At 28.9% G+C, this 12354-nt stretch overlaps 1 protein-coding gene across 4 annotated transcripts in view; it reads right to left on the bottom strand.

Annotated features, from left to right (window-relative positions):
- Nucleotides 1-11344, bottom strand: part of LOC117179069 (SET domain-containing protein SmydA-8-like) — a 24958-nt gene extending 13614 nt beyond the window's left edge. Inside the window, exons 1-3 of one of the 4 annotated variants that reach the window (XM_033370707.1) lie at nucleotides 11283-11344; nucleotides 6433-6774; nucleotides 4194-4531 (exon numbers count right to left, since the gene is read on the bottom strand). In XM_033370707.1, coding sequence (XP_033226598.1) covers nucleotides 4194-4531; nucleotides 6433-6724 — 630 coding nt within the window. In that variant the 5' untranslated portion in view covers nucleotides 6725-6774; nucleotides 11283-11344. The remainder of the gene's footprint in view (nucleotides 1-4193; nucleotides 4532-6432; nucleotides 6775-11282) is intronic. The other 3 variants (XM_033370709.1, XM_033370706.1, XM_033370708.1) reach the window with 3 other exon arrangements.
- Nucleotides 11345-12354: the final 1010 nt, after the last annotated feature.

Genomic DNA, 12354 nt, shown 5'->3' with positions numbered 1-12354 from the left:
GGTAATCGATAATTTCACTTATATAGCGTTAAATTGTAATTTTTTTTCAATCAAATATTGTTATAATCAGGGACCAACCGAGGTTCCCCGCATGCGAGAGGTGAGCTGCGTTTATCAGCTAACTACAAGTTAGCCCTCATCCGCTCCCTGTTTATCTAGTTCTGTACTGCTACAATTAATTAATCCTTGCATTAAGTTAAGAGATTGACATTTTCAATCAGGTTTTATTCATTTGTAAAAATCTATTTATTGATAATTGATCTTCTTGAAACTTGAAAAAAGTCTTTAACAATGCATTGACATAAAATAAATCGCATTATTATGATTGCTTATTCGTGAAAAATTTGTGTCAATCGTGAGGAATGATCCCTGATCCAATGATTACAACTCACGATTCGAGCACCCATGATTATGAGAGCATCCGATATATTATCCTAGCTCAGTGAAATCATATTGATTGCTGCTATGATCGTGGCACAAACATATAGGTAAGCTGAAAAAAATTGCTTTAAATTATATTATTTATCAATATTATTTTTAGCATCTGGGTATATGAATATCTAAAAATAATTGTTTGAGTATTTTGGGTTCAGGTTATTAATAGGGTCACCAACAGGGGAATAGGATTGTCCAAATTTATACCAGTGAAAATTCGACTTTTGATTTTTGATGGTTGATCCCCCTACAATTTGTTCGTTTTTATGAAAAAGAAAATCCGTAATTTTTTTCAATATTAACCCGTGCCCCTGGACTTTTGAAATTTCGCCCTCATCCAGAAAATAATGTTTTATTTTTACCGGAAAATGCCCCAAAAGATGAAAATAGCAGTTTTTCATCAAATTCAGGCCAAAGACGGTATTTTACGGATTTTTTCAACATGAATTATTTTGAATGGATAATGAATTTATTAACTTTCAAATACTATTTTGAAATTTTTTTATTCTGGGATTTATGATTTAGAATCAATTTTCTTCAAATACCACAATATAAATTTGAAGATGTTATAATTAATTTTATTCAACTATCTATTTTTTGAGTTAGCCCCTTTTTTAGTGGCATACCTATACAGCAAACAGAGGACAAGTCTATTAATTAATCTAAATGAATGAATAAATTTTTTCTGGTTTAGTATATTATTTAGAAATATTTTGAATTCATTTAAATTGCTTTGATTTTTTCGGCTCTTAGATTCTATCTATTCTTTACATTTTTTTAAATTGATTAAAAATTTTTTAAAACACCTTTAAATTCTTGAAAATTCTTTTTACTTCATTGAAATCTTTTGAATTGTTCTACATTTCCCTTAATTCGTTGCATTATTTTGCAGTCTTTGGAATTTCCTGAACTCAAGAAATTCAGATAATTCCATGAAATCTCTGAACCACCTGAATTAGACGAATTCTTAAAATTCCCTAAACTCTCTGAATTTCCCAAATTTCTGAATTCTCAGAATTCCACGAATTCGGTGAATTTGGTGAAATCTCTGAATTCCTCGAGTTTCATGCATAATCTAAATTCTCTGTATTCCCGGAATTCCATGAATTCTCGGAATCTTATGCATTTCATGTATTCTCTGAATTGCATGAATTCTCTGAATTGCCTGAATCTCCTAAACCCAATTCATTCTGGAATTTCGATGAATTCCTGAAATTCAGTGATTTTCACGAATTCTGTAAATTCCATAGATTCTCTCAATTTTCTGAATTATCTGAATCCCCTGAATTTCCTGAATTCTCTCAACATCCTGAATTCCCTGGTTTCTCGGAATTTCATAAATTCCCTGAATTTCATGAGTCCTCAAAATTTCATGAAGGTGATGAATTTCATGGATCCTATGATTTCCATAAATTCTTTGAATTTCAAGAATTCTCTGAATGTCATGAAACTTCTGAATTCCATGAATTCTCTGAAATGCCTGAATACCCTAAATCCTCGAAATTTTGCGAATTCCTAAAATTCACTGAATTTCACGAATTCTGTGAATTTCACGAATTCTGTGAATTTCACGAATTCTGTGAATTCCACGGATTCTCTGAATTTCATGAATTATCTGAATTCCATTAATTCTCTGAATTTTGTGAATTCCTAACATTTTTTGAATTTCTTGAATCTTCTGAATTCTAAAAATCGTCTATATTCCATGAATTCTGTGAATTACATGAATTACATGGATACTTTGAATTCCATGAATCCTCCAAATTCTATGTATTCTGTGAATTTCATGGATTCTCTGAATTTCCTGAATTCCTTGAATCTCCTGAATTCTCGGAATTCAATTAATTCTCTAAATTTGGTGAATTCCTGAAATTTAGTGAATTTCATGAATCCTGTGAACTCTATGCATCCTTTAAATTTCATGACTGCTGTGAATTCCATGGATCCTATAAATTCCACGAAATTAAAAATTCCATGAATCCTCTAAATTCTATGAATGCTGTGAATTCCATGGATCCTATGGATTCCATGCATCCACGATATTCTCTGAATTCCATAAATCCTATGAATTCTCTGAATTCCCTGAATTCCATGAATCTTCTTAATTCCTAAAATTCTCTGAATTTCTAAAATTCTCTGAATTCCTAAACTTGTGTGAATTTCAAGAATATTCTGAATTCTATCAATTCTATATATTCCATGAATGTAGTGAATTCCATGGATCCTATGAATCCCATGAATCCTCTGAATTCCTTGATTCTCCTGAATTTTTTAAATTCAATTAATTCTCTAAATTCGGCGAATTCCTGAAATTCAGTGAATTTTACGATTCACGTAAACTCTATGCATCCTGTAAATTTCATGAATGCTGTGAATTCCATGGATCCTGTGAATTCCAAGAATCCTAAAAATTCAATGAATCCTCTAAATTCTATTAATGCTGTGAATTCCATGGATCTCACGGATTCCATTCGAATCCGCGCAACTCTCTGAGTTCCATGAATCCTCTGAATTCCCTAAATTACATGAATTCTCCGAATTCCTAAAATTCTCTGAATTCCTCAAATTCTGTGAATTTCATGAATCCTACAAATTCCATGAATTTTGTGAATTCCATGGATCCTATTAATTTAATGCATCCTTTAAATTCTCTGAATTCAATGAATTCTCTACATTTGATTAATTCTCTTAATCCTGTCAATTCCTAAAATTTTATGATTTTCATGAATCCTCTAAATTCCATAAATCCTCTGAATTATCTAAATGGCCTCGATTTAATTTCATGAATCTTCTGAATTCCATGAATCCTATAAATTTAATGAATGTAGTGAATTCCATGGATCCTATGAATCCCATGAATCCTCTGAATTCCATGAAGGCTGTTAATTTCATGAATCTTCTGAATTCAATGAAGACTGTGAATTTCATCAATCCTATGAATTCCATGAGTCCTCGAAATTGTCTGAATTCCATGAATCCTCGAAATTGTCTGAATTCCCTGAATTCAGAAGTTTTTAAGGGAGTTAAAAGAATTTAAAAGCGTTTAAAACCATGTCAAATAAGTCAAAAGAATGCAAAAGAATACACATAATTCAACAGTGGGACGATGGTCCTGGGGGCTAAAGCGTAGGCTTTGGACCCACTCCTTCGGCTTGCGGGTTCGATTCCCGCCTCGCACTCTGGAAGAGTCTCGGTGGCCCATGCGGTGAACACTAGCCTAGCAAGGGAGTTGTTCATCTCCGGAGAGTCGTGGGACCGGTACCTCTAGAGAAAAAGGTTTTCTCTAAGTACTTAAGGCTGTTGCGCTTGGTGGTTCGGAACCCACCTTAACCCTTCCATTACACATAATTCAACGAGCTCAAAAGAATTCAAAGTAATTCAATTGATTTCAAAATCTGTATTTGTGATTAAATATACTGAACCAGAGTATATTAATGACTAAATCTGTCTGCTTTCTTACGCGTAGACATGCATACTATAATGAGTGGCTAACTCAAAAACAAAGAGTACTTCATTTTAGACGAGCAATGCCTGATCGGCTGGAGTGGTCGTTCTACAGCTTAGACGACCACTCCGAGAGTGGTTTTTTAAAGCATGGATATATCGATATTATTTTTTGAGGGATGTAGTGAAAGCTGAGGAAGTTAGAGGGAGTTAGAGCGTGAATATTAGCAGCTGATTCAGGTGTCACTTGAGGGTCCTCGAGGTCATTAACTTGAAGTAAATCGATAGAGAATCTACCTGACATTCTCTCTTACTTTGAGGATATCGTTTTCGTCGTAGGGCATCTTTAGGGTTTCCCGTATAGCTGGCACAATGCTTTTGCGGTAGGCTTGGTACAAGGCTGTCCTAGATCTTTCTTCCAGGTGACTTTGTAAAGAATTCAGCTTTTCCATGTCTCGTGAGGAAAGTAGTAAGCACCTCAGCGGAGTCAGAACACCGTAGACAGGGTTTTTTCCCCCAAATTTTATCAACGCTGATTTATTGCATCCCGAATTTTTCAAACTTTCACACTCTTTCAAATGCCAGAATGAATTTGAGCATTTTGATTCGCAGACTGGCCAGCCACACGATCTGCAATAATCCACTGTTTCCTCTGCAGCGAGTACTTGTTAATTTTCTCTTTATTTGTTATTTTTTATTTTGCAGAAGGACTTTGTTAGAATTTTAGAATTTAGGAACAAATCAAACAAACTTCTTGCAATTGGGTAAGAAGTGAATAATCTGAGCCGAAAAAAGTAAGAAAAAATTTTTTCCATGAAATATAATGTTTCAAAGTATATTGAAAATTTTATTTTGTTAATTATTTTTACCTCAATCAAGATCCGTAAAAGTCGGTTTACACAGGAAACTTTTATTTACGAATCTTGTGCAAAAGTGGCTCATGTTTCAGCATCTATAAAAAATTGTTTCCTTAATTTATTAAAGAGAGCATCACAAAATAAACGAAAACGAAAAGGACCTGCTTTAAATGTCAATTGCATCTTTCTGAAGCCTTCAGCTTTTATTAGATTCTTTTAGCAGTTTAGTCAACCTGTAGCTTAAAATATTTAATCGATCCGTCTAAAGTTTTCAGGATAAATTAAGTAGAAGCAAATCTAGAGTTTTTTTATAGAAAATTTTTATTCTTTAATTATTGTTGAAGATATTTTACTTTTTATGCAAAAACGATATTTTTTAGTAGGTTAGTCGATCTTTGGCCCAAATTTTGTATCTTATTCGTCCAAAAATTTTGGGATAAATTGCCAATATACAAATCTAGAACTGATTTTTAAGAAATTTGGAATCATTAATTATCTCTGAAGTTATTTCACTTTTTATACACAAAGTGTGATTTGTTAGCAGTTCAGTCGACTTTTAGATAACAATATTCAACCAATTCGTCTAAAAATTCAAAAATAAAATTACTAGGTCAAGATCTAATGCTATTTTTTGGCAAATTGTGATTGGTTTATTATTTCTAAAGTTATTTCACTTTTACACCTAAGATTATATTTTCTTAGACAGTTCAGTCGACATGCAGCTTACAATATTTAACCGACCTCTTTAAAATTTTTAGAATAAATTGTACCTGTAGCTTACAATATAAAATCGATTCATCTCAAAATTAAAAAATAAATGTTGTATGTCAAGATCTACTCCTGTTTTTCAGGAAATTTAGCTTCTTTAATTAAAAAAAAAGTAATTTCACTTTTATAACCAAAATTAGATGTTTTTAGTAGTAGGGCTAAAAGTAGTAGTCTAAAAATACCACAATAAATTGTTTTGGCTAAGATTTAGTGCTGTTTTTTAGGAAGTTTTGCTTCTTAAATTATTTCTAAAGAAATTACACTTTTCATGCCAATATTTAACCGATTTGCATCAAATCTTTTGGAATCAATAAAATATTACTAAAAAATTACTTCTGTAGATATATATATATTGTCCATATTTTATTGAGTGAATTTAGCAAATTCAGAAAACATGTAAAATGTAATATTTTGAGTAATTCACTCTACCTAAAGCTTACGATATTAAATCGAATTGGAAAATATTTTCAAAAAAACTCTTTCATATAAATATCTAAGAAAATGTCAAATGCAAAAACTAATTATAATTATATTTTCAATTATAATATCAATACCAATACTAATTAGGTGCATGATATTGTATTAAGTATTAGATATTGTTGCTAATTTGAAACAAGTAATTTATTCAATGAAAATTTTCATTTAAAAAGAAGGAAAATCTCACCAATAACATCTACGATGCGAAACATTTCGCCAAGTAATTCTAAAAAATATTTCAATAGAAAAATTAATTGAATTACAAATTTTCAGAAATTTTTTGAATGTATTAAAATAGTATTATTTTTACTGATAATAATGTCGCCAAGTTTTCAAATTTGTTGTGAGTTGTGTCGTGTGTCAATTAATTAAAGGAAAAATGACTTTAAATATTAAAAAAGTGCATAAAATATTTTGCAGTAAAAGCAGAAAAAGTTATATTTTGTATCACCTTTGTCGAATTCACGAAGACATCCAACACAGACAGGTAAAGGGGCAACTTTTGGTCCCAAAATAAAGGGTGATTCTTTAAGTATTAAGTCACCCGGATAAATTTTCCTTGTAGCTACCATATGACGACCAATTTTTGAGCAAAAAGTAATTTTCACTGGACTGCATTGTATTTTATGTTTGGGCCAATGAACTGCTTGATGTTCTCGATTACAATATAATACAGTTCCACATCCACCACATTTTTGGGAAGCACTGGCAGCACAAACTTCGCACTTACCTAAATCTGTCATCCTGTCTGAACAAAAAAATTAATCCAGGGTGGCCACAGGCGAGGAAAAACCTGGAAATTAGGGAAAGTCAGGAAAAGGTCAGGGATTTAAAGGCTGCCACACAGTTACTTTTTAAACATAAAGCCACCTTTTAAAATAAAAACATCACTTTAGTTACTTTTCTCTCAATAAATTCACCCATGTATTAACTACTATTAATTCTAGGTCACCTATTTCTGAATTTTCGCGAATTGTTTTGAAATATTTTAGGGTACTTTAAAAGATTTAAAGAAATATTTAATAGCTTACGATAATTTGAAGAGATTTTAAGGGATTTTGAAGGTCTTCAGTATTTTTTAAAATTCCATTAAATTTTCCAGAGATTAAAGAAGTTTCAAGGAATTTTCAAAAGCTTCTAAAAATTTCAACGGATTAAAAAAGATTTGAAGAGATTTGAACAAATTGGTATAAACATTTTCTAGGAATTTCTAAGATTTTGAATGAATATAAGGTATTTAGAAAATGCAGTTAAAAAATTGTCTAGAATTGAAGGATTTCAAAGATTTTTTAAATATTTAAAGCCACATCCATAGATTTTAAAAAAATTAAAAGATATTAGGATATTTTAAAAGGTTCCAAAGAAATTTTCAATAAATTTCAATAATTTGAAGTGATTTCGAATTATTTGGAAGAATTTAGAGTGTTTAAATAAACCCAAGGCACTTTCAAGAGATAATAAAAGGTTGAGGGATATCAAGAGTTTTCAAAGGATTAAAAATATTATAGGGAATTTTTTTTAAATACCAAGAATTTTCATGAGATTTCAATGATTCGAAGGGATTTCGAAGGATTTGAAAGATTTTAGGGTATTTTTAAAAATTCCAAGTAATTTTTAAGAACTTTGAAAAATTGCAAGTGATTTCAAAAGATTTGAAAGGATTTAAAATGTTTTAGGACAGTTTTAAATGTCGCAAGGAATTTTGAATATATTTTAGTGATTTAAAGGTTATTTTATGGATTTTAAAGACTTTTAGGGTATTGTTCAACTAATAATAATTTAATAGGATTCCAAAGGATTTGTCCTATTTTATGATATTTAAAAAATTCTAAGGCATTTTCAAGAGTTTAAAAAAAATTACAAGAAATTTTAAAAGATTTCCAGGAATTTTTAATTGATTTCAATAATTGGGGTTTCATAAAATTTCAATAGATTTTAGATATTTTAAGAAGTTTAAAAAATTTTCGATGAATTTGTAGTAGCTTTAAAAACTTGCAGGGATTTCATAAGATTATCAAGGATTTGAAATACTTTAGGCAATTTAAAAATATTTTAAAGAATTATCAATCGATTTCACTAATTTTAGGAGATTTTAAAGGATAAGAAATATTTTAGGGTATATAAAATATTCCAAGGCCTTTTCAATAGCTTTAAAAAGTTTCAAGGAATTTCAAAAGATTCCAACGGATTTGAAATATTTGAGAGATTTTCAAGTTTCTAAGAAATTTTCAGGATATTTTTAAAAATTCCAAGGAATTTTCAAAAGATCTGAAATTTTAAAAATAATGTATAAAATTTTGTAAGATTTGAAATATGTATGGGTATTTAAAAAAATTTCAAGGAACTTTCACGAACTTTCAAGAATTGTAAGGGATTTAAAAGAATTTAAGGAGTGTAAAAGATTCCAAGCAAATGGAAAAAAAATATTTTCGGGAAGTTTAAATGATTCCAAAGAATTTTTTATTGATTTCAATAATTTAAAGGATTTCAAGGGATATGAAATATTTTAGGGTATTTATAAAGATTCCAAGACGTTTGCAACTGATTTAAGTAATTTAATGGGATTACAAACGATTTGTAATGTTTTAGTGTATTTTAAAAGATATCTAGACATTTTCAAGAGTTAAAAAAATTGTAAATAATTTCAAAAGATTTCAAACGATTTAAAATATTTTAGGAAAGTTTTTAATATTTCCAGAAATTTTAAATACATTTTAATATTTTAAAGGGAATTCAATTTTTAGCGTATTTTTTAAAAAATCCCAAGCACTTTTCAAGAGCTTTAAAAAGTTTCCAAGGGATTTCACAAAATAAAAAAATGTTTTTAAATGAAACATTGAATAATGCTCTAATAGTTTTAAAATATTTTAAAGTATTTTTAAAAATTCACAGTGATTTCAAAGCTTTAAAAATATGCAAGGGATTTCAAAATATTTCAAGAAATATTTTTTTATTTTATGAATTTGAAGGGATTCTAAGGGATTTGAATATTTTAGAGATTTTTAAAGGTTTCGAAGGAATGTTTAATTAATTGATGACAAGGATTTTTCAAAAACTTTGAAAAATTCCAAGGGATTTCATAAAATTTTAAAAGATTCGAAATACTTTAGGGTATTTTTAAAAACTCACAGGAATTTCTACGAGCTTTAAAAACTCCCAAGGAATTTCAGAAAAATCTAAAGGATTCGAAATACCTTGGGGAATTTAAAACGATTCCAGGCAATTTTCTATTGATTTCCGTAATTTAATGAAATTTCAAAGATTTCAGATTTCAAAACATTAAAAAAATTTCAAAAGATTCAAGAGGATTTAAAAAAATTTAAATTGATTTGCAATATTTTAAGGAAGATGAAAAGATTCCAAGGAATCTTTAATTGATTCAGAAAAAAAATGGAAGGGATTTCAATGGATTTGCAATATTTTAGTACATTTTTAAAAATTCCAAATAATTTATACGCAGCGCTATATCAAGTTGGAAATTTAAGATAATAAATAAGAAGCACTTAGAACTTTATAAATTTTAATAATAATGAAAAAAGTTTTTTTGTAATTAACTTTCTTTGCTTTTTTTATAGTTATTAAAATTGAGGACCAGACCTACCTTGCTTAGCGCTTCTTATTTATTATCCCAAATTTTCTACTCGATGTGGCGCTTCGTGTGACAATAAGTTAGGAAATAAACAAAGTGCCTGTAAGGTAGGAATCTGGTCACGTGACCCACTCGTCAGATGGCCTTACGGAGTTTTCAGTTTATTTAAGAACATAAATGGGATTTCAAATGATTTTAAATATTTGAGGGCATTTTAAAAGATTGAAAGAAATTTTCAAAAAATTTTAATCATTTAAAGGGATTTTGAAAGATTTCAACGGATCTAAAATATTTCCCCAAGTTTGAAAGATTCCAAGGAATTTTGAACTGATTTCAATCTTTTAAAGGGATTCTAAGGGATTTGAAATAATTTTGGGGTATTTATAAACATTCTAAATACTATTTTCCATTAATTTCAGTAATTCAATGCAATTTCCAAGGATGCGTTATATTTTAGGATGCTTTAAAAGATTCCAAGTAATTTTTAAGAGCTTTGAAAAATATGAAGGGATTTTAAAAGATTTCGTAGGATTTGGAATATTTTTGTGAAGTTTAAAGGATTCCAAAGATTTTTCCATGAATTCCTATAATTGTAAGGGGTATCAACGGATTTGAAATATTTTCGGGAATAAAAAATATTGTAGACATTTTCACTCGATTTCAGTAATTTAATAGAATTTCAAACGGATTTGGAATATTTCAGGGTATTTAAAAAGATTCACAGTGATTTAAAAAGATTTCCGAGGATTTGAATGATTTTAACAGATTTTCAAATACTTTATCCTAAATAAATTCTTCTGAAGTCTTTCAAATTCTCTTGTTTTTTTATTTCGCTTGAATCCTTATAAATTCACGCAATTTTACTTAATTCAATGTATAGAAAATCTTTTGTTAGGTTTTTTTGAATTTTTTCTAAAGTATTTTAAACCAATCTTTAATTCTTGGGCATTTCATCACATTCGTTTAAATTCCCTTGAATTTTCGTAAACTCATTTCAAATTTACTGAATTAAATGCGTTTTTTCATCTGTTTGAAATTTTTCAGTTAATTAACTTTTTTTAAATTTTACTATGAATTTTGTCCAACTTATTTAGATTTTTTAAAATTTTAAAGTGTTTAAAATATTATTAATTTATACTGAATTAATTAAAATTCACCTGAAATTTGTGTAAACTTGATCGAATTCTTTTCTATTATTCTCAATTCAAAGGAATATTACTTACATTAGTAAAACATATTAGTCACTTTTAGTCACTGTTTGGGTTAAGAATTAGACACTTTTGGTTCCTTTTACGGTTTAAAAAGTTCACTTCTTCACTATTTTTAATTATATTAGGCTTTAGCAGACCAGAGAATAATAAAATATGTAAATTAAAATTTAAAATGGGCTTATTCCATTTATAAAGTGTTCTATATTAAACACGCTACTTAATCACAATTTTGACCTTTAAATATAAATGGTGAGAAAAAAATGAAAAATTAGTCTCGAAAAATTTAGGAAAAATTCAGGGAAATTCTAAAATTAAGTCTTGCGACCACCCTGATTAATCAAAACGAAGTTGATTTTATTTTTTAAAAATTATTCAACTGCGATAACATTCTAAAAACGATACTCATATTGCTAATCAAGCTGGTTTTAAAATCAAAATTTGAATTTAATATAAAAAATAATGTTTGATGTTGGAAGTCTTAGATTTTTTAAAGCTATTTACTTCTGCAAACTCGAAGCACACACGTCGTATTCTGAGGAAAACTGAACCTCTTCCAAGTTCCAACCTTATAAATTTCGTACTGCCATCGTTCTGTGCACGTTTCAGCATCTTCGCTAGACCAGAATGGCTTTTAGATTAGTATTCGTGTAGTTTCCCGGAAAACTTAGGAAACTATTTTTGAGCTCATTATCCCATTAACAACTGTTACTTTCATTTTTTGTTTTATCGGCTGCTTTTAAGATTAGAAGAGCGGGAAAATAGTTACAGGGGTTTCACCTATTCCCCTGAGTTTTCCCCATTCTGAAAAAACTTCCCATTTTCTCTTTTTTCTGTAAATATACGATATTTGTAAATACGATTGCTCGTTTTCCAAATACAACATTTTTCTATTCAAAACTAGAATACGCTATCGCGAGTAGCGAGTTTTTTTCAACTTACTGAATTATCTATTATAATTAGAATAGCTTTTTCAAATGTACTAATTTCAAAATAAACTATTCTGGATTAAAGAAAAAAGCTTTATATCTAAAATATTTGGTGTCTGAATCTATACAAATAGTATAAAACAGTGTCAAAGAGAGATTTTTATTTTAAATAAAAAGAAAATATAATTAAATCAAACAGACTGTATTTTCGAAATAGTAGTTGAATTCTCAAATCTGAACCATTACAGATGCATTTTCAAAAAAATGGTATTTTTAACAAAAAAGTTGTAATTTCTACCAAGCGAGATGAATTTCCAAATAAAAATGACGAATTTTCAACGAGAGTGGACATTTTAACCAAGAAAGATTTTTCAGTCAGTAAAGAAAATAAAATGTCATAAAAAATTATGTATTACAAAGTCAAAAAGCTGAGATTTATAAAAAACAGCTGAACTTTCAACCAGGAAGATTAATAAACTAAAAATGGAATATTAGTTGAATTTAACCAATAAAGGCGAATTTTCAACAAAATAGTTCTATCCTGAACGTAAATAGATTAATTTTCAACGAAACAGTTGTAGGCAATCCAAAATAGTTTTTTTGTCAGTGAATTTTATATGAACTGAAAAGTTAACTTTTTCATTTTT

Source organism: Belonocnema kinseyi, chromosome 8, assembly GCF_010883055.1.
Source record: "Belonocnema kinseyi isolate 2016_QV_RU_SX_M_011 chromosome 8, B_treatae_v1, whole genome shotgun sequence".
Classification (NCBI taxonomy): Eukaryota; Metazoa; Arthropoda; class Insecta; order Hymenoptera; family Cynipidae; genus Belonocnema; species Belonocnema kinseyi.
Note: the sequence above shows the minus strand (reverse complement) of the source record. Positions and strands in the feature narration are given on the sequence as shown.